The sequence below is a fragment of the Pelophylax lessonae genome (assembly GCF_965119305.1).
Source record: "Pelophylax lessonae genome assembly, chromosome: 12".
NCBI classification, from domain to species: Eukaryota; Metazoa; Chordata; class Amphibia; order Anura; family Ranidae; genus Pelophylax; species Pelophylax lessonae.
Genome location: NC_138779.1, coordinates 178,467,004 through 178,490,466, shown reverse-complemented (window position 1 = coordinate 178,490,466; position 23,463 = coordinate 178,467,004). Strand labels below are relative to the sequence as shown.

At 41.2% G+C, this 23,463-nt stretch overlaps 1 protein-coding gene across 3 annotated transcripts in view; it reads left to right on the top strand.

Annotated features, from left to right (window-relative positions):
• The window catches only part of LOC309568012 (tetraspanin-4-like), a 202,304-nt gene that overhangs the window by 166,377 nt on the left and 12,464 nt on the right, over window positions 1–23,463 (top strand). For all 3 annotated transcript variants that reach the window (XM_082273579.1, XM_082273580.1, XM_082273578.1), the window contains one exon: window positions 6,631–6,759. In XM_082273579.1, the coding sequence (XP_082129705.1) occupies window positions 6,631–6,759 (129 nt within the window). The remainder of the gene's footprint in view (window positions 1–6,630; window positions 6,760–23,463) is intronic.

The window sequence follows — 23,463 nt, the reverse complement described above, 5'->3', positions numbered from 1 at the left end:
TTTTGCAACTACAATGGCACGTCCTATGTGTGTGTATATATATATATATATATATATATATAGCAATGTTTCCAGGCCTGTGGCCTGAGGTGGGTCTGCAATTGTTACTGGTTACCTTTCCTGCCCATGTGAGCTGCGGCCCTGGGTGTGGGAACTGACACATCGACAACTCCGGCATCTTTGTTTGGTTGCTTTATTGTAGTTTTAGGGGATGGGAGAAGGGAATGAGTGGGATACTCCTTTGGCTCGACTATATACAATTTTATAGCAAAAATGCCCGTTAGCGCTGTCTCGGCGCCAGCCGACGCTAGCCAATGCTTACTGAAGCTTTAAACACACTGTATCTCTAAAAGCTGTACTGGAACTCCGACTTAAGTCCAAAAGATCCAGGACTGTAGAACATTGAACTTCTGACACTGCTTGCACTGCAAAGTCACTGACTACTCCCTCCAGCCTTGCACTGGCTTGAGGTAGCTTGCTGTGGATTCCTGTATAGCTGCAACTCCTAACCTATGCACTACATGCTGTGCACTAACTCTTCAGGGCCCAAAACTACAGGTACCCCCTTTATCACTTTAGGGTCCTCTGACTAGTTACTCCCTTTATCACTTCAGGATCCTCTGACCAGGCACCCCCTTTACAGCTAGCTGACACTTGGATCCTAGAACCTTCTCCGGAGTGGTCCCCCCTGACACTAGGCAGACCCCAGGGGCAATCCTCAGTACTCACGACCTGTGTAGGCTTTCCTGGGACTGGACCCCTCTTGCTCTCCGCTGGTTCTCGGCACACCGGATCCCCCTCAGCTCAACTCAGCACTCTCTGGATTCTCAGGCAGCACCCGAGACATTCGCATCCTCTGACAAGAGGGGAGACAGCCGCATTCTCCCTCCTGGGACTCTGCTTTCCGCCAAAGACCACGAGTCATGCACGCCCCTCAGACTTATACCCACTCCCAGAATCCTTTGCAGGAAAATCTGCCTTCTGGGGTATTTACAAGCCTGAAAGTGTCCCTGATTGGGTTTCCTCCACTGCCCTATGAGAAGCCTCTCACTGAGCCAGTGGGGAGACTCCCCTTTCAGCAGACACACCTGGAAGCCATGACACTCTAACCAAAAAAACAATCATGGCCCTGCTGTTAGGCAGACAAGGCCCACTATGCATTTACCTAGCACCTACCTGTAGGGTGCTATATATATATATATATATATATATAAGGACAAAGAAAGAAAATCATTTTTGATAATGTTTGCCAAAACTCATTGCAAACAGTTGACCAGAAACAGCAAATGCATTTAAAGTGAATATGTGAGGATAGCAATATGGCATCTACCATTGCTTGACTCCTGGTTGCTTTGCTTTGCCTTGCTTCAATACTTTAAGTCAATGACCTAGAAAACAGGCATGCAGCAAGTAAAGTATGAAATCAGATTTACCGAACTGTATACTTTTTCCAGGTCAGAGGCCTACAATGCATAGAAGCCACAAGTTTAGCGTGGCATCCAGGCAAATAGTATTTTTAGACAGAGATTGAAAATGGCGATCAAATTAATGCAGTGATGTATTTATAAAAATCATAAAACATGTTTTAAAACGCAATTATGATAAGTACTTGAATCTGGTTTCATATGAGCTTCCTGTAACTGCCTATATACTAGTACTTGGAATGGGGGAGGAAGGGTCAGCACTAGGAGCCAATCAGGTGTGCTACATTGTGCTGACAAAGAACATGTTGATAGGAGCGGAGAGTCATCAGCCTACTGCTTCTTCATTGTCAAGATGAACACTGGGGACAGGAAGGGGACCTGACTGAATTGTTTAATGCAAAGAAGAGAAAGGCTGGTCACCAGCCTGGCTTTGCTGTCTGGCAGGGTTATGGAAATCTCAGGAGTGGATGGACCAAAATGCAAATCTTTTGCAGGTAAAACCGCTCTGCATTTGGCTATTTAACTGGAGATCAGCCTAAAGAAGATCTGTCATTAAATTTTTTTGTTACAGTTCCGTCCCCTATGGGACAAAACACGTAGTTCTTTCTCCTGTTTCTGAGTGCTTTCTAACCCCTGCTCTGGCCAAACAATTAACAGCTTTTAAGGAGACGGCTAATTCATAAGTGCAGCTTATCTTAGCTGTGAGCACTTTAAACAGAAAACCAGAGGCAAGAGGAATGCAGAGCATGACGTGTTCTCCCTCCCGCTGCATTCTTCTTGCCACTGCATGTCTGTGGGGATTGCTTACAGCCAAGGCAAGCTGCACTAATAAATCAGCCATCTCCTTAAAAGCTGGTATTAGGTCGACCAGGGCAGTGGGGATAGGGGGAAGGTTGGTACTCCTTATTAGGGTTAAATCAGCCATGGTAAGAGGGGAGCAGGTCAGACCTTCTTACAAAGATTAAAAAGCATTTAGCAACACGGGGACAGGATTGTAACAATAAATAATGACAATAGATCTTTTTTAAAATGGGAGCAGGGAGGTTAAAACAGCACACCAGGGTAAACGTAGAATGTATTCTCAGCAGGGAAAGAATTACAATTCCTTAAAGAAATTTATACCTGAGAGTTGCTGCCACATGAGCAAATACACTGCAGTGATTTTTTTAGGTGAAGCTGATCAGCAATGATACCATTGTGACACAGTGGAGGTCATATGCTGTTCTTTTTCCCCATCCATTAGTCACAGCACGCTCCTGTCATCATGTTTGTGGCTAGCAAATCCCTTGAACCTGCTAATTCTCCCCTCTGAACCAGACTGTGATATATTAGCGCTCGCAGCATCATCTGTAATCGGATAGGATCTTATTTGTAAGCGTTTTATTGCTCTGTACTGTTTTACGGAGCTCTGCAACGCTTCGCTGCCTTCATTTTGCATGTTTGCCATTTTTTATGACAAAATGAATTGCAAAGTATTACTGGTGGCAATACCAATTATATAGAAAGTTGTAAAAAAGTCTTACAAAAGAAACAGTATCAAGAATAACCAGCTGATGAATTAACTAGCTTTTAAATAATATTGTGTTACTAAGCAACACTTAGGTGCCAAAATTCCACATTGTAACAAACACTGTATGGTAAAGTAAATCTGTCATGAGAGAAGAATTTGGTGCAGCGGCTTGTGACCTCCTGAAAATGCTAGTTACTTTGTTGTATCGAGTATCAATACTTTGAGTCACATTTGTGGACAGATAAATCAGGAATAAGGATGTTCAAATTTGCACAAAGTGGTCACCACCTCCACCTATGACTGGTCTTAGTGGTAAGGAGCACTGGAAGGGCGGACGCAGATAAAAAAAAAACGAAGAGATTTCCAGTCACAACTTACCAACCAGCCAGCGACCAACCGAATTGACCTGTCTAACAGTATGCGTTAAAAACAGGGGTTTGGTTGCACACATTTGCAAATACATGCGTAAGCTGCAGGCCCAGACAAGGCACCCTGTGATCTGCAGTCCCTAACTCTACAATTTAAAGAGTCTCTACAATGAGAGCACATGCATTTAATGGGATAGATGGAGGACAGGTGACTAGAGGGAGCCCACCCCTCATTAAAGGCACAGGGTCACACTGAACACCCAGCACATCGCACAATGGCGGCAAAGGTGTCAGTGCGTTGCCTGGCTCAATATAGATATCAATAATGCACAAAGTGGTCACCGCCTCCACCTATAACTGGTTTTAGTGGTAAGGAGCACTGGAAGGGCGGACGCAGATAAAAAAAATGAAGAGATTTCCAGTCACAACTTACCAACCAGCCAGTGACCAACCGAATTGACCTGTCTAACAGTATGCATTATGTATTTGCAAATGTGTGCAACCAAACCCCTGTTTTTAACGCATACTGTTAGACAGGGTTGGTCGCTGGCTGGTTGGTAAGTTGTGACTGGAAATCTCTTAATTTTTTTTTTATGAAGTTCAAATTTGCCTGTCCGGTGGGTTCACATTAAATCCAGAGGGGTTCAATGTCCTGGCTAATTTATGTTGAAATTTCCCCTGTCAAAAAATTTGACCCATAGTGTCCTGCATGACTTTTCAACTGTGGCCTGCATGATTAGAATGGCCAATGATAGGGAATTTGTTATGTGCCAGCCAGGTAGTAGGGGGTTAGAAGGTTCTGCAGGACAAATCTGTGGTCATACCACACCAACTAGAGGCAGGGCATATCTGTCTTTTTAACTTAATTCTCATTTCCACTGAGCGGTACGGTTCGTTTCGGTTTCCATTGTCAAAAGTTGTGAATGGTACCCTAATTCCGAACTGTACCAGACCACATTTTTGGGACCCTTTTGTTGGGGTACCAAGCACATTAGTACCATACCAACAGGGTGGAGCTACACTTTTAAGGTACTGTTGAGCTGAGGTACTGTGGGCGGTGGAAACTCAAGCCTGATCAAGGTGTACCGTTCCGAACCGTACTGAACTGTACCAAACCGAACCGTACGGCTCAGTGGAAACGAGGCATTAGAGTGATCGTGCTTTACAGCCACAGCAAACACAGAGCAAAGCTTTCTTCTTTCACCTCCCAGGTGCAAAGCAGCCAGTTTTCTGCAAGTCCAGCTGTTTCTACATCCTGTTTCTCCTTCCCTTTTGCTAATCCCTCCATAGCCCTGCAAACTGGTTATGCGGAATTGGTGGAATTATTTTTTCCCACAATCAGTGACTCGTTGCAGGAGAATGATCTTAGTCTTGTACAAGAATTCCTTTATTGAAATATTTACATTGGGGAAAATAGCGTTGCGGGGTAGTGGAAGTTCAGCCACGCAGTTATAGATTACCATTGACAACAAAATCCTTGATTCTAATGCTACAGAATAAACTTTTGAGTTGCCTTACTTTCACATTTAGACAATATTTGCTTATCCTGGAGTTTAAACTACAATTTGTTCCTCTTTATAGAAGCATGGAGAAGTATTCAACTTTCTTACAGTTGTGCAGCTCTGGGACTTTTGCCTCATTCTTCCTCATTCTCACATGGCAAACATGGTCATGTGGCTTGTGGTTCCATAAGTGATATGACTGGGCTACAACAGCTATACGGTTTATTTTTGGGCTGTAGGGTGAGGCTATCTTTACACTGAAATGTTTTGCATTGATGAGTGTTTATATTTTAACCACTTGCCGACTGCCGCAACTATTTACGTCGGCAGTCAGCCCCTCACAGGCAAAGCAACGTAGGGCTACGTCGCTAGCCTGTAAGGGTTTTGGGAGCGAGCGGGAGACCCGATGTCCGCCGGGCACTCGCGATCATCCGTGACAGCGGGAGAAAGGCAGGCGACTAGTGTAAACAAAGCCGCCTGTCAGTCTCCTCTGTGTATGAATGGTGATCAAAAGGTTCTACTATGTAGGACCGTTGATCACTGTTCTTACACATCAAGCCACAGCCAATCACAGTTAGAATCACGCCCCTAGGACACACTTAACCCCTCCCTCTCCAATACAGTTAACTCCTTCACTGCCAGTGTAATTTTTACAGTAACAGTGCATATGTATAGCACTGATTACTGCAGTAATGTCACTGGTAACCCCAAAAGTGTCAAAAATGTCAGTCAAGGGTCCGATCTGTCCGCCCCAATGTCGCAGTCCCTCAAAAAAAATCGCAGATCGCCGCCATTACGCGTTAAATAAAAAAACAACAAAAATCTTTTCCTTTGTTAGTAAACGCAATAATTTTTGCGCAAACCAATCAAAATACGCTTTTTGCGATTTTTTTTTTTTACCAAACATATGGTAAAAAAAAAAATTGGCCTAAAATGTTAAAGAATTTTGATTTATACATTTTTTTGGGAATTTCATATAAAAAAAATGTGAAAAATATTATTTTTGCAAAATTTACGCTCTTTTTTTGTTTATAGCGCATGATCAAAAAATCGCACAGGTGATCAAATACCACCAAAAGAAAGCTCTGTTTGTGGGAAAAAAAGGACGCCAAATTAGTTTAGGTACAGCGTCGCATGACCGCGCAATTGTCCGTTAAAGTCACGCAGTGCCGAATCGCAAAATAGGCCCTGGTCAGGAAGGGGGTAAAATCTTCCGGGGCTTAAGTGGTTAAGAAGGGTTTAATTTTGTCTAACCTCTATGGCAAATATAATATTCAGGACTTTTTCCGCGCACTGTAACACAACGGTGCGATCACTTTCTGTTAAAAACATTATTTCTCATGCCTTTTGTTGTAGTGGATAATAGCGCTAGACAATGCATCAGCTGTAAATTAACATGTAGTATTAGGGTTAATTGTCCAGTTGGGTTTTATTTGTTATAGTATTTCGCAAAGAAGACTAAGGCTGGCCATATACGGTTCAGACCGTTAATAGGCAGGCTAAATGTACCAAGTTTATCCAAATACCAGAAGATCAGGGTCCAGAGTCCATTGCAAGTGCTCGTTGTCCTGCTTCTGGGGCTTGCCTTGTCCCTCCTTGATCTGACTCCTCCAAGGATCCTCACAGTAAGTATCTTGGTCCATATTCAAACAAGGGATCATAGACTGCTGAAAAAAAAACCTGACAAAAGTTGTAATCTATTCAAAAATGTTTTGGCAGGAGTTGGGCTTTATTTGGTTTATTCTAGTGTCATTACCTTTGGAGTTGCTGTTGAAATGGACACGCTGTTTGTGTATATAATCTTACTGATTTTGTTTCCCTTTCAGTTCCGTTGCTGTGGTGTGAAGAATTACACCGACTGGCTGGAAATGAGGAATAGCAGTATTGTGCCTCACTCTTGTTGCACAGAGCACAGTGCATCCTGCCAAAGCAACCCCAGCACTTGGTGGACAGAGGTGAGTCCCTATATACTGTAAGAAATAAAAAGATTCTCATGAGAGTTTGTAATTGAATGGCAAATTAAATAAAACTGTCTTCTGCAGGTGTGAATATCTAGTAGAGCTTAGACGGCCAATTTCCATATACAACATTATCTTTCAAGCTTAAAAATAGAAGCAGTCTGCCATGTCACGGAAAGACTATGAACATTTAGGTAGGCCGATTAGCATAAATGTTTAGACTTTAAAAGAAAAATATGCATTCATTTCCCATAATTATATGGTGTAGTCCTATTATGGCTCGTTTCCACTGAGCTTTCTGGTACGGTTCGGTTCGGTACGGTACGCTATTTATGCCGTTTCCATTGTGAATGGTACCCTAATTCCGAACCGTACCGTACCACTTTTTTGGTACCCTTTCGTTGGGGTACCAAGCACATTAGACCCATACCAACAGGGTGGAGCTACACTCTGCAGAACTTTGATTGGTTGACAGAGAATCGTCTATCACAGCTTTCCTGCTACACCACGCCTATCATGAAAGGGTACTATTGGCAGTGGAAACGCAATGTGCACTGTACCGTACTGAACTGAACCGTACCGTACCACTCAGTGGAAACGAGGCATTAGAGAACATTTTTCAGAGTACATACAGTAGATCTTTGACATTGGTCTTTGACCCTGTTGGGGCTTACACTGTAACATTCCTAACATGGCTAAAATTTCCATAGACAGATCAAATTTAAGGTAATTCCTGCTGAATTGGCTGAAATTCGAGGTGTGGGTGGCTTGGTCAACACTACACAATGCAACTAAACTTTATTTATCAATCAACTTTTGTCGAAGGAGCTGGGTGAAAAATTGTTGACCAAACAGTGATAACATCTAATCAGATACAGTCACTGTTCAAGTATTCTAACGTGAATGTCAGTTATCAAAATACAATAGCCAACAGGGAAAACTCATCTATTTTTGCTGTTTTACGTGGATGAAGAAATCTATATGCATATGGCTAGCCTAACATGGTGAGGCACCAGTCAACCTATTAGTATTTCTTATGAGATTTTAGGAGGAAGCCAAGGAACCCAGAGGAAACTCAAATAGACATGGGAAGAACATACAGACTCAATTTATATAGTGTTCTTGGTATTATTCAAAATTGAACCCAATGCAGCAAGACCCTCATGTTGCCCCAAAACAATATATGCTATATTACCAGTTGAAAACTAGAAGTATATTCATTTGTCTATAGATCTGGTATGTATAGAAAACCTTGTCTATTTCGTATTGCTTCCTTCAGGGTAGGTTGGCACTAGAGAAGTCTGTGTTCACCTCCCTTGTACCTCTTTACAGGATAACAAGAACCATTGGCTAAGCCATCTCCAATTTTGATCACGCAACAAGCTGGTCATGCAGACATTTAAAAACCATTTGATTGTGCCTGCGTGTCTTAAATCCTCTAACATCTGTGGCCAACCTAAAGAAACATACAGGCTGCCACTGCTGGTCTCTTTTTGAGAATGCTAATGACCTGGCTTTCTCTAACTTCAATTCACTAAGTCACTGACCTGGAACGAGCATGCAGTAAGCTGAAGAAAAGTCAGCTCCTGGTCATATGTGTTCTGGGTCAATGATGCAAATGACATTAAAGCCATTGGACCAGCACGGAGCAAACATTTTTAGAAGGAGACATCAGCAATGGCAGCCTATAGCCTCAGTAATCTCATTGACATTACCCAGTTCAGTGACATAATATTGGCAATTAACAATCTTCCCTAAAATGGGATTTTTTCAAGCCCATGTTTTTCCTGAATTAGATTTGTGACTTTTTATTGAATCTTTGATCATCTGTACAAGAATGACAGCAACATTCCCCAGATATCTTCCGAGAAATCAGACCCTGTTAGTAAAGTTATTTATAACTCCTGAGTGTTGTCAAGGTTCATAGATTATCCTGCAGGCTAACTGTACTCGTAGTTTGCCCTGAATCCATCTGTTAATCTTTTTTACTAACATGGCATTCAGCGAGTGACTAGAGGTAGATTTGTGTCCCCAGTGCGACCAGTGACCATAGCAATTAGCCATGAATCTCACAGCGTGGAAGATTTGACCTTTTGGGAACAGAAAAAAAAAGGCTCTTTAAATTTACATTTCGTCATTTATATTTTATATGTTATAGCAAATGCCAACACAGGAGTCTATTGATGAAAAATGAAACAATGTACAATATATACTGGCTGTACGTAGGCTGGTAAAGTATAGCTGTAATCCATCACTGTGCTGAATAACTGATAGCACAAAAATAAACACATTAGCTGTGACAGTAAATAATACATAAGCAGTGCTACTTGCATTCAGTGACATGATAGCATAGTAGAAATATTAGAATGTCTCTTTGAGGCGAATGACTTTACTGTCTGGTTGCTGTTGGGGGAATGAGTGTTTGGACCAGTTAGAAAAACTCTCTTGATATTTACCATGATAAGCCAGCACCTGAATCCTACTCTCAGACCCATCCCTGTCCTTTGGCATAAGTGTATAAGGTAAACAATGCCAACTCTAGAGGGTTTTGAATAGGGATGGGCCGAACACCCCCCTGTTCGGTTTACACCAGAACATCTCGAACAGGGAAAAAGTTCTAGCGAACATGCAAGCTCTATTAAAGTCTATCAGACACGAACATGAAAAATCAAAAGTCCTCATTTTAAAGGCTTAACTGCCATAAATTATGGCCATAAAAAGTGTATGGGGACCTGGGTACTGCCCTGGAGGACATGTATCAATGAAAAAAAAGGAGCAGTGATTTTAATGATGCTTAAACTGAAACAATAAAAAATGAAAATTCCTTTAAATATCATGCCTAGGGGGCCCCCCTTAATGTGCCTGTAAAGTGGCGCATCTGTACGATGTATGTAGCCTGCTGCAGCAATACTTATATTTTTAAAGGAAAAAATGTAATTTAAACTTGCTCTCGGGCGGTAATGTATTGCTGGCTCCCAGCAATACAGATGAAAAAATGAAAACAAAAAACAAAAAAAAAAAAAACGGCGTAGAGTTCCACCCCCCAGTCCATACTAAACCATGTTAAGCTAACCAAGATTTCCCATAGATGCCAATTTTAAAGACAGGGAGCAGGGAGCAGTGCCATGTCAAGCTGACTAAAATTTCCACTAATGAGCACTGAAAGCTGAAATTGGTCTAGGCAGGGAGGGGGTGAATGTGCCCTGTATTTAAGTGGTTAAGGGGAACCCAATGACAAAATAAATAAATAAAAAAATGGTGTAGGGTTCCCCCCAGAATCCAACCATGCAGCCTGGCAGGTCAGGAAAGGGGGGGGGGCGAGCGAGTGCCCCCCCTCCTGCACTATACCAGGCCATATGCCCTGAACGTGGGGGAAAGTGGGTGCTTTGGGGCAGGGGGGGCTCTGCCCCCCCTGCCCCAAAGCACCTTGTCCCCATGTTGATGGGGACAAGAGCCTCTCCCTGACAACCCTGGGCTGTGGGCAGGGATGTTATCAGAATCTGGAAGCCCCCTTTAACAAGGGGGCCACCAGATCCTGCCCCCCCCTATGTGAATGGTGTCGGGTAAATCGTACCCATACCCATTCACCAAAAAAGTGTCAAAAAGTAAGAACCACAGGAAACAGTTTTTGACAAGTCCTTTATTAAAAAATTCAAAGAAAAAATAGTGTCCCTCAATGTAAATCCATTGTCAATCACGATGCCCACTGGACCCGGGAAAAAAACCCATGCTTCTGCTGTCAAAGCATAGAGAAGGCATTCAGCGGGACACCTCCCAAGAAGCGAAAGCGCATTTTTTGTTTTTTTTCGGGTCTGGTGGGCGTCATGATTGATAATCAATTTACATTGAGGGACACTATTTTTTTTTTTTTAATAAAGACTTGTCAAAAGCTGTTTCCTGTGGTTCTTATTTTTTGTCATTTTTTTGGTGAATTGGTATGGGTACTATACCCATTCACATGGGGGGGGGGGCAGGATCTGGGGAACCTCTTGTTAAAGGGGGCTTCCAGATTCCAATAAGCCCCCCACCTGCAGACCTCCACAACCCCAGCCCAGTGTTGTTGGGAAGAGGCCCTTGTCCACATTAACATGGAGACAAGGTGCTTTGGCAGGCACCCCAAAGCACCCTCCCTATGTTGAGGGCAAGCGGCCTGTTATGGTTCAGAAGGGGGGGGGAGGGTGTTTGCTTGTCCCCCGCCTATCCTTGCCTACCAGGCTGCATGCTTGGATAAGGGTTTTTTTTTAATTTTGGCATGGAGTTCCCCTAAAATCTATATATCTATATGGATTTTGGGGGAGCCCCGTGTCATTTTTTTTTTTTTGGCAGGGAGTTCCCCTAAATCTATAACAGACCCAAAGGGCCTGGTATAGATTTTGGGGGAGGGGGACCCCACATCGTTTTTTTTTTTTATTCTGTCATGGGGTTCCCCTTAACCACCTAAATACAAGGCTCTTTCTCCCCCTTCCTGCCCGTACAAATTTTTTCAGCTTTCAGTGCTCCTTGGCATCTATGTGAAATCTTGATCGGCTTGACATGGCACTTCTTCCTGTCTTTAACATTGGCGCCTATAGTTAATCTTGGTTAGCTTGACATGGCACTGCTCCCAGTCTTTACCATTGGCATCTATGGGAAATCCTGGTCAGCTTGACATGGCACCGCTCCCGGTCTTTAATATTGGCGTCTATTGGAAATCTTGGTCTGCTTGACATGGCACTACTTCCTAACCATAAGTGACAGTGAGACCAAACTTGGGGAGCACCGAGAGGGGACACAGGACTACAACATAGCTATACATTTTAAAAGTGGGGTATGCCTGTACACTACACTGACTGCACTAAATTGACTAAACACACTATCCACTAACTGCCTGTTTAATCTCTATTGTCACACACTAGACATGGCTGCTGTGTAATCAGCGGCCTTATATATTGTGGGGCGTTGACTTAGCCCCTGAGCCATTATTAGCTAAAGTCAGCCTGCCTTTGGCCAATCATGGCTCTGACAGGACACTGTGCTGTGATTGGACAAAGCATACAAGTCATGTGCATGCTTTGGCCATTCATCAGTAATTTATTCACTGCACCAGTGCAGTGCATCATGGGGCGTCGAGCACCCCATTTGTTTGTGTGTTCGCTAAATTTACTTTCGACTCACAGCCTATTCCTACTTGTGAAGCACCTTTTACATAGCTTGGTCTGAGGGAGCTTGGATTGTGCATCCACAAATGAAAATCCTCGCTTGTAGATGAACATACAATGCTTGTGTGACTTTGAGTGGCTTTTGTCCTTTGTACAAACACTGCCCTGGTGGTTAAGAACAGGAGCCGCTTGAGGAAGCAATGTAAGTCAATGACCTGGGATCGCCATGATTGTGGGTGGAACATGTTGGGGGGGCAAGGCTTTGGATGGGGATGATCACTGTGCTGTCATTGCAATAAACCTTGGCTAGAGCTAAGCATCTTCGGTGTACAGTCTGTTGTTTTGATGGTCAATGACCTGGTGGATTTGTTCTATGCAATGTTGATTACACACAAGTAAAAGCAAAGCCCAACAAATGTGAATTTGTGTCCTGAACTATTTGTGCACCCACTTAGTAACAGCTGTAGGAGTGAGGTAAAAGATCAACACGTTGACACAATTATTAACATTTAGATGGTCAAATTCACATAATAAGACCCCATGCCATCAAATGGGCAGAGATATTTGTACAGGGTAGGGTTGTGACCTTTCAAATAAACAGGTCACAAACTTGGGCAATTCAAATGGAAACCACATATGCAGAAGTTACCTTCCGTTAAAAAGCAAAATCAGGTATTAGATCCAGATATAGGCAAATGAGGTTACATGTAAATCTCAGGTTTTCTGGATAAAGTCGATATTGGCCCTGCTCCTGTGTGATTGGTGACCTCACTGACCAATAGGTAGATAAATGAGGCAGAAAAAATAGGGCAACCCTTACCTTTTTCTTAAAGAAAAGGTTATCATTTACATATAACTTTAACTATTTAAAGGACTGGATCTGCTAATCATTTTAACGTATGATGTCTTCTTTAAGGTGATTAAAGTTTATGCAATAAATAGTTCGTTTATCTTCCGCATAGGAAAACTACAACATACAGTATTATGGACTATATGTTATTGTTCACTAAGAGGATTGCTTGTTTTGAATTTGTCAGAACAGGGAGCTCTTGTTGTTTTAATAAATGCAGACTCTATTCTGTCTCTAATTTGTGCATCAGACACATCAATAGACTGCACAGCCGGGAGCCCCCGTGACAAGTATAGGAGCAATTAGAGCCTGAAACCATTTTCTATCTGACTGTGTTTCTGTCTATGGATTGACTCTCCTTCCTCACACCTGAGGGAATTTCTGAATGTTCCTACTGATAAATAGCACTCTGCGTGCCTGGACTACAGAATATTTACTTAACGCGTTCCATTGTTGTTTGCCTGAGTGATCCTTTTTGTTTCATTTTTCTATTTCCCTTTTTACTATGTGGTAGCACAAGGCTGTCAGTCATGCAGCTAGCGGACCATGCCCGGCCTTTATTATTATTTCCTGTAGCTTTATAGTACTGACATATTAGGTGGTGCATTACAGGTTACAAATACGCATCAGTCTATACCACTAAAGGAGCTTTCAATCCTAATACACATTTATATACGTACTTCTTCAGAAATTGTTTTGTAAAGTATTGTCTGTATCCTACCAATTTAAGCTTTAGGTTTATAATAAAATTTTTACGGGAACTTCACTTCTTCAAACTCTTTGCCCTTTCCAGCTTATTGCCCTTTCTTACTTAACATCCCCACACTGGTGACAACTGAGCTTTCTTTTTTTTTTCTGTAATATCACTCAAGAACCTGCCATCTGTCAGCCATCCTCGGACAAAAAACAAGGGGTAGCAGGGTCCAAGAGAGGACCCAAGAAAGCGGGACTATACCGGCATAACTGTTGGTTGCAGGAATACAAATACAACACTCATATATGTATAAAAAATATATTCATTTTATTACAAAAGAATAAAAACATGACAACAAAACATACAGTACATAAAAGATATACCGGTCCGTGTGTGTATGATAACTGTGTACCAAAATACCACACTACTGGATCCTAATATATATTTTGCAGACTATTGGTCCCTGGATAAGCCATATATATTAGGATCCAGTAGTGTGGTATTTTGGTACACAGTTATCATACACACACGGACCGGTATATCTTTTATGTACTGTATGTTTTGTTGTCGTTTTTTTTTCTTTTGTAATAAAATGAATATATTTTTCTTTTCAATGGTTTTTATTGAAAATTTTAAAGCATCAACATTAGAAACAATGACAGAAAGTATCATCCAATGAATATATTTTTTATACATATATGAGTGTTGTATTTGTATTCCTGCAATCACCAGTATAGTCCCGCTTTCTTGGGTCCTCTCTTGGCCCCTACTACCCCTTGTTTTTTGTCTTAGTTTCTTGGGGATGATGGCATACATTTCACGGTATCTATTTTTTTGACTGTCACCCATCCTCCTACAGAGTGGGCACCCTCATCTGTGAACATGATTTTAAAGCTGACCAAACACAATTATACAGTATTACAGTATACACATACTATTATACAGTATACACATTCAATGTGCCCATCTTTGAAATAATTTTTGTTTGATTCCCATATGAACGTAAACATTTTTAATTTTTAAAGTGTTACTAAACCCACAACAGTAAAATCAGTCTATAGATGCAGAATAGCATGTTTGTTATGCTCACTGTGTAACTTAAGTGATTTATCCTCTGCATTGTGTAACAAGGCTGTGTGATTCTGTATGTACAGATCCTCCCCCTCGTGTAAATTCACTCTGGACAAGTCCAGATAAGCACAGTAATGCCTCGTTTCCACTGAGCGGTACGGTTCGGTTTGGTACAGTTTGGAACGGTACACCTTGATCAGGCTTTGCTTTTCCACCGCCAACAGTACCCTTACATGATAGGTGTGGTGTAGCCGGAAAGTAGAGATCAACGTCACTTGATAAGCGTGGTGATAGGCGTGGTGTATGCCGTAAAGTAGAGAATTCTCGCGCGAAAAAGAAAAGTTACACAGCGAACAACAATGGAGGAAGTAATTCAGATTGTGTTCTTCCTTCTTGGCATGTGGCGGAAGTGACAATTCTCTGTCAACCAATCAATGTTCTGAAGAGTATAGCTTCACCCTGTTGGTACGGTACGATTGTGCTTGGTACCCCAACGAAAGGGTCCCAAAAAAGTGGTACGGTACGGTTCGGAATTAGGGTACCATTCACAACTTTTGACAATGGAAACGGCAAAATTACCGTACCGTACCGAACCAAACTGAACTGTACCACTCAGTGGAAACGAGGCATTGGTGTAGATCAGCTGCACATGCTCAGTTCAGTCTCTATTGCTCAGAGAACACTTCCTGATTTAGGCTGAGCTATTCAGGTCACCTGGTATTAACATCCCACATTTGGGCGTGTATACAGATCCTAAATGACAGCCCAGTCCCTCCCTCCTTCTCCATGCCCAGTAACTAAAAAAGAACACAGTGGGTGGGATGTCACATCTTGATTGATGGATGATTTTTTTTTTTTATTGGGAGGGTACATGTGATTAGCTCAGGGCCAATCAACACTGTCCAGACATGTACAGAAAGAGAATTAAGGGTCTTGAAGCCTGATAGGACAATCGAGGGAGAAATGAAAACTCCTCCTACAAACTATCAGCACTCACTGATACAAGTCACAAGATTGCTCTAATTGCTATATACTGCTGACGAAAAAGGGTATTTATCAGTTTATATTTACTAAAATAATTGCATCTCCATGTTCTGTGTACTGTGGGAAACCAGATATAGTGAATGCAGGATCTGGGTTTAGTAAAACTTTAATTTTTTCAATTTTTGATCCATTACAATCCTTTACAACATTTAGAATTTTGGCAAAAATTTTCCATTCTGAACTCTTTTAATTTTTTGGTCCAAGTGGTCGAAAATAAACATTGATATGTCTTAATTAACCATTAGAACATTGAACAAACATTTTCTGCAAGGGGATGGTCCAGCCTATTTTTGTGTGGCCGACATATTCATCTGGACACCGTTGCATACAGGGTTGCAGGGCATCACGCTTGTGTTCCACCCAAACCCACATACTGTTCACATGCATGGATGCAGGTCCTAGACCCCTCCCCCTCATCCTTCTAGGCACTACACACATTAGCTGCAATACACACATTAGCCCCTGTGTCTGGAGTACTCTCACACGGGCCTATGATCCAGATAGAGGCTCCAGAAACCTAATTGACCACCCTGGTCCAATGAGATGTAGGGACCCAGGCTACATGATACATGAGGCTGTTTTCTCTCACTGTGAGGCTGGGGACTTCATTTACTCCATCACCACCCACTCCAGAACTGACCAGGTTTGCATTTTATAAATGTGGGTGGAGTCTGAGGTCTCTGCCAGGAATCACAAGAAGAGGGCACCAGAGAGGAGTCTTGGTGTGCTTTCCCCTACGGGGAAGGAGCTGCAAAGGACTTTGCCCCTAGATACTGGGATTTAGACTATGGATTTAAGCTTGGTCATGAGTACCACAATGCTCTCCTTCTGTTCACCAAAATGTAGTGATGTGATTGACTGAATTGTTCGGACTTACCATTATTTGGTAAAGTTATTACCAATGAGATGGACTGTTTAGTACATTTCTAACAAGTTACATAGTTACATAGTAGGTGAGGTTGAATAAAGACAATAGTCCATCAAGTTCAACCTATGTAGGTGTGTGTGGACGCATTCATTTCCCATACCCCTAAATGTTTTGATCTTTGAGATGTACCAAGTAAAGAAGTTACTTTGCAACAAGAGGGGCTTCGTGTAACATTCTACTGGGAGTGATGTGCTAAGTACAGCCAATGCCTGGGGTGAAGTGTATATACTGTACTTACAGTATATACTCACTTAAATATTAGTGTAGTGACCCACCCCCAGAAAAAAAAATTATCTTGCTCCTTTTTGGGGTATATAAGCTACTGGCTTTGCATGCTTGTTCTTTATAATTTGTTTTAATAAAAACTTTTGTAAATGAAAAGAAGAATGAGCAAGATCATTTTTTATTGGTTTGGATACAACTGTATTAGAAGACAAAAAAATAAAAAAACAGAGATAAAAGTCCTTTTACCCAACATAAAGTGTTGGAAAAGCATATAGCAAACATCACATCCACAAACCAAGAGAGAGCAGTGAGTACCTAAAATAGTGACCCTACAAAAATACCTGTTGGCAAGCCAAAAATCCCACTCAGTTTGATATTTAGGAAAGGAGTCATAATTAAGTTGGTAAAACCATTCTATAAGCGGAATACATTTAACCTTAGTGACCACTTGTGCAAAGGGAATATTCAGTGACTTCCAATTATATGCGATAGCCCACTGCGCATCTCCTAGGATAGATTCAATCAGTTCACGATATAGCTCTGGGGTACAAGGGTGAGGGAAGAACAGCGAATAATTAGCTAAAAAAAAAGGGATAAGGGGCAATACAGGTAAACTGATTAATAAGATTCCAAACCTTTCCCCAAAGGACCTGAATAAAGGGTCAGCTCCAAAAGATTTGTTCTAATGTGTGCCATTCCTATTAATTATTACCACAGAAGCTGATGTCAAGGGAAGTGACCTTGCACATTTAGAGTAGCTTTCTGAGCTGAAATGTAGGCACTGTTGGATATTTAATCAGTATTACACTTTCCTAAGATAGAAAAAGATGATATTGTTGCTCCTCTACCTGGGACAGTAGAGGTAGGGGACAGATTACCAAATGGAATAACCCAGTACAGTGGCTACATCCTCTACTCAGCTTCTTCTTAGGATTATGTGTCATACCATTTTACAGGTCATCTTTTTGTGATCTGTGGTCACTAAAGCCCAGCTGCCCAGGCCAAATTTAGCAGTATGCATCATTAAATCTGACTATAATTCTGTGACAATTTTGCCTACCTAAAATCATTTTTACATGTTTATTTGTAAGGACATTTTTTGGTACAAGTGTTTTTTAATTTTCTTCCTATATTTTATTACAGACTAGCAAAAAAGCCAAAAATGTAAAAAAGAAAATGTATGTTATGTGAATAAATTTCAAACTCGTCAACCAGCTTTGTTTGCAAAATCACCCATGCATACTGAAAAGGAATAGGAACAAAAGTTTATGCTTCTATAACAGAGATATTGGTAGCTTGCCCTAATCCTTTTAGTCATTTTTACAAATCTAAAGGGTTTGAAATTTTCAGAAAATGCCCACGCTTGCCACCAATGGTAATGTATACTTCAAATGCCAGTGTGTGGCAGTGTTTACTTCAGTAATTTTCAGATTTCAGGGGCATCGGCCAAGTATGATATATGAGGCCGGTCTGGAAAAAGTCCAGCCATTGTAAGTATAATGAGAACAGTTTGCGTGACATCGATGTAACCTGGCAGTCAAGGAGAGTGGACTGGAATGCACATGTGTGAACATCAGCAAATTCACTGTATTAGTCAGTGGGGGTGCTAGACACCAGTGAGTGAGCATGTGTATTGTAGATACATGAGCATGAGTGAGTAGAGCAACAAATCTGCATCAAATTTTACATTACGCTTGAACCTTCAACCGCGGAAGCTATTCAGATTATTCAGAAAGCTTTCAGGAACGAGTACAACACAAATAAAAGTGTGGCACAAACACTTTGAAGATGGTCGAGAATCTGTTGAAAGGGATTCATGTTCTGGAAGGCCTGCAACAAGCAGAATACCTGGGAATGTTGCACATGTACAGGCTGCAATCAACAAAGATTGACAACTGACAGTAGAAGCTGATCTAGGGATTCCAAAAACTACTGTGTCTGAGATGGAATTCATCCAGTTTTCAATGCCCAAAGAAGGCACAGCCAAGTCGCAGCAAGATCAAAACCATGTTAACCGTGTATTTTGATTGGGAAGGTGTCGTCCATCAGGAGTATGCTCCTCCAGGCAAAACAATTAATAGAGAGTACTACCTCAATGTTCTTCAAGAGTTGACAGATGCAACATGGATAAAAACGACCGCAGCAATGGGCAACAAGTGATTGGCAGCTTCATCACGACAATGCACCTCACCATGAAGAGTATTTGGAAAAAAATCAAATCACCAAGGTTACTCAAGCCCCCCTGCAGCCCAGGTTTGGCGCCCTGCGACTTCTGGCTTTTCCCAAAACTAAAATCACCTTTAAAGGGGAAGAGATTTCAGATTGTCAGTGAGATTCAGGAAAATAGGACAAGGCAGCTGATGGCCATTCCAACAAAGGATTTAGTAGGGTGTTTAAAACAGCGGAAGAGATGCTGGGAGAATTGTGTGAGGTCCCAAGATGCCTACTTTGAAGGGGACGACTGAGGTGTCATTGTAATATGTATAAAGTTTCTTTTATCTTGTAGCTTCTTCAATAGATGTCTCTATTTTTCATATTACATGGCTGGATACTTTCTGGACGGAGCTCGTATAATTAATTACCAAGGCAAGCCATTGGTCTAAGCTGAATCAATGTAACTATGTATAAAATACCTATGCCTGGAATTTTTCTTTAACAATGGAGCTGAGGTTTTGATCAGGGCAACTTAAACTTTCATACATTTTCATACATTATTCTAATTTGATTAAATTGGGAAATGTGCAAATCCTGGGTCAACGTTGTGTGAAATCATTTATAAATGTTACACCCCCCCCCCCCCCCATAGTATTTATGATATGCTAATAAATCCTTAATGCAAAACAGAGTGGGGGGTGTTGGTAGTCTAATGCTTAATAAACTACTAACAATATGTTGCCTTTCTTATGCCAACTCATTTATTTTTGCAGCCCAGGAAATCTGAACCATTTGAATTGGCCAACATATATAGCATTGCTTAGGTCAGTTTAGTCCCAGAAGTCTGTAATGAGACAGATTGGAGCAGGCTGACTTCACATGGTGAATGAGAAGCCCAGGGATGTGGTTAATAGCAGCTTCGGGAAGAAAGGAAGTAGGGAGTTGTATAGCCCACCCCCTGTTTAGCTGTTTGCTACCCACGTCTGTACTCTGTCTGACTGCTGCTGATTATAGCAGCTCTTTCTCTCCCACGCTCATCTTCCCGTCAGTATCACAGCCTCTTGTCCCTGCTTGCTTATTTAACCAATTTGTGGCTTTTACCTTTTTACAAAGGCAATGGCGATGTGCGAAGAGCAATTTACCAAACACACTATAGGCATTAATACAATGTGGATGCAATAATAAACCAGAGAAAAGAAAAAAAGGAAAAAAAATGTAGCTGTTGCCCTAGTGACCAGTCAGAATTCTTGTTTAATATTGCCTTTAAATTAAAGCAAAGATTACTATTGGTCACTATGGGCAATTCTTTGTTGTTTTTCCTGGTCTCATAAATCAGTTTTATTAGGTAAAGGGTGTTGGTAGCAAATAAAGCCACATTCATTTCTCAGCACGCTTACCAGCTAGCTAAAAGCAACATAAAACAAATTATAGTGTTTAACCACTTTAGCTCCGGAAGCTTTTACTCCCTTCATGACAGGGCTATTTTATGCTATTCGGTACTACGCTATTTTAACTGGTAATTGCATGGTTAATCAACACTGTACGTAAACCCAAATTTATATAATTATTTTTTTTTTTTTTTTTTACACAAATAGAGCTTTCTTTTGGTGGTAATTGATCACCACTGGGTTTTTTATTCTTTTGCGATATAAACAAAAAAGACCAAAAATTTTGAAAATAACACAACAATATTTTTTACTTCCTGCTATAAAACCTATCTTCATAAATTTTGGCCAAAATGTGTTCTGCTACATGTCTTTGGTAAAAAAAAAAAAAAATCCCAATAAGTGTATATTGATTGGTTTGTGTGAAAGTTATAGCGTCTACAATGGTATATACTGTATATTGGAATCGTTTTTTTTTTTTTTTTTATACTACTAATGGAGGTTATCAACGACTTAAAATGGGACTGCGATAGTGCAGCGGCAATCTGACACTAACTGATGCTGGGGTAACTGACTAACTGCCACTGACATCAACAGTGTCAATAATACAGTGATTAATACAGTGATTAGTGCTAATAATATACACTGTCACTATACTTATAACAGTGGCTGGGAAGGGGGTAACATCTAAAACTACTACTTTCCAAAAAGGGGTTATTTTGGGGCTATTTGTACTGCCCTGGTATTTTAGAGCCTCAAGAAATGAGATAGGCAGTCAGTACAGCAGGACTGATCCATTTTCAAACATATATAACATAATTTGTAGACTCTAGTAGGTCCCGTTCCCACTCCCTGACATAACCCGGTTTATGTGGTGGTGCGGTGGAAAGAAGCAATTGATACAGGGCTGAAATCATATGTGCGATGGGTTCATTGGCTGACCAAAGGCGTTCAAATGCCGTTAAGGTGATCTTAATTTGGGGAGATTGCTTTCACGCGAGGAGAAAGTTATGAAGCTAGCGATATCTCCAGAAGTCTAAGGGAAAGGAACCATATTGCTCCCGTAAAGATTAACTTTAGTTTTAAATAAGTTTTTTTCTTTTCAGTAAACACATAAAAACACAAAGAAAGCAAAAAAGCAATATACGATGGTCAATTATTATTTTTCTGTACTGGAGGATATTAGTTGGCCACTTTCATCCACACACAAACCCCAAGATGTTAGCATGCAGTCTTCATACTTTTCTTCTTCAATCCTTCCGAGTGTATGCCTATCAAGGGACATCAGGTGTTGTCGATAAACACTTTCATAAACCATCTTAGTTTAATGATAAAATAGCTTTCCATGTTTGCATACTTCCCAACTTTTTGGGATGGGAAGGAGGGACACCTATTAGCAAAAGTATGTAGGCATAAGACACACCCCAGCCACGCCCCCTTAAAGGAAAATTCTACAAAAAAGTGATTAGTTAAACCTACAAGTGCTTATTTTTTTTTTTTTTTTTTTTTTTAATCACTATTCCTTTATATTGGCTTTTGAAATTTACAAATGCAGCAATTTAGAAATTGGATGAAAGGTTTAGCATTGGGAAACAGTTTTTCAAGGATAAATAGTGCATTTTATATACAACTATATAGATCAGACCAAAATGAGGAAGAAATGAGGACAAATCAGGGACAGTCCCTTGGAAATCGTGGACAGTCGGGAGCTATGCTAGTTGGCCATGCAATTACTATACTGCAATCTATAATTTGCATACGTATGCTAACATCCACATTGACTGAAATACCAATAATGCTTATTTATCAGAACTACTAATAACTCTTTGCTTTAATAAACAGCGCATACTCAGACTGGTCTGAGGTAGTAAGCGGGGTCCCCCAAGGCTCAGTCCTAGGATCAACCTTGTTCAATTTATTCATAAACAGCATTGAGGACGGGATCAGTAGTTCAATATCAGTTTTTGCTGATGACACAAAATTAGGCAGGGCAATAACAGCACAGCATGAAGCAGATATCCTACAGAATGACCTGGACAAAATAACGGAATGGGCAACGACTTGGCAAATGAGGTTTAATGTGGAGAAGTGTAAGGTTTTGCACTTGGGGACCAGAAACATAAAAGCACAATACACGTTAGGAGGGGAACCCTTGGGGGAATCAAAAATGGAGAAGGATCTGGGAGTCTTGGTTGATGATAGACTAGGCAACAGCATGCAATGTCAGGCAACAGCATGCAATGTCAAGCGGCGGCTACCAAGGCTAGCAGAATATTAGCATGCATAAAGAAAGGGATGTTTTCCAGAGATAAGACTATAATCCTTCCACTTTATAAAACTCTGGTCCGACCGCATCTGGAGTATTCTGTCCAGTTCTGGTCGCCAGTCCTCAGAAGGGATGTGTTGGAGCTGGAGAGAGTCCAGAGAAGGGCAACTAAACTGATTAGGGGATTGGAGGACCTTGATTATGAAGAGCGTCTCCAATCGCTTGATTTATTCTCCCTGGAGAAGAGACGCCTGAGGGGGGACATGATAGCAATTTTTAAATACCTCAATGGGGATCTCAGCTTAGAAAAAAAGCTGTTCAGTCGAAGGGATTGCATGAGGACTCGGGGGCACACAATGCGATTAGAGGAGAAGCGTTTTAACCTCAGGCAACGTGGAGGGTTCTTTACTGTTAGGGCTACAAGATTGTGGAATTCTCTACCACAAGAAGTGGTGTCTGCGGGAAGTATGGTGGCTTTCAAAAGACTATTAGAGGTACATCTCAAGGATCAGATCATTCAGGGGTATGTCAGATGATTACAGCCACACACACCTACACAGGTTGAGCTGGATGGACTATTGTCTTTATTCAACCTCACCTACTATGTAACTATGTAAATTACGTTTAGACCTTTTCTGTTTTCTTTTCAACCAATTTTAAATTTAGCAACAAACATTTTCAGTGGAATAGTATTTTTTACTCGTAGCTGCCAAGTGATAGACTACAGTTACAAACCTCAAAAATCCATATTATCCTTCTCAGAGATTCTGCAATGTGTCCGAAAAGCTTGGAACTGATTGTTTTTTCCTATAGATAAGACAATGTACTCTTCACATGCACACTCCATTTATTTAATGCCATATCAGAAAAGTGGCCACAGCTTCTGGCAAGGCAATGACTCAGACAAGCACAGAGGGCCTGTTGCCAGCATTTGTTCTTTCTATTC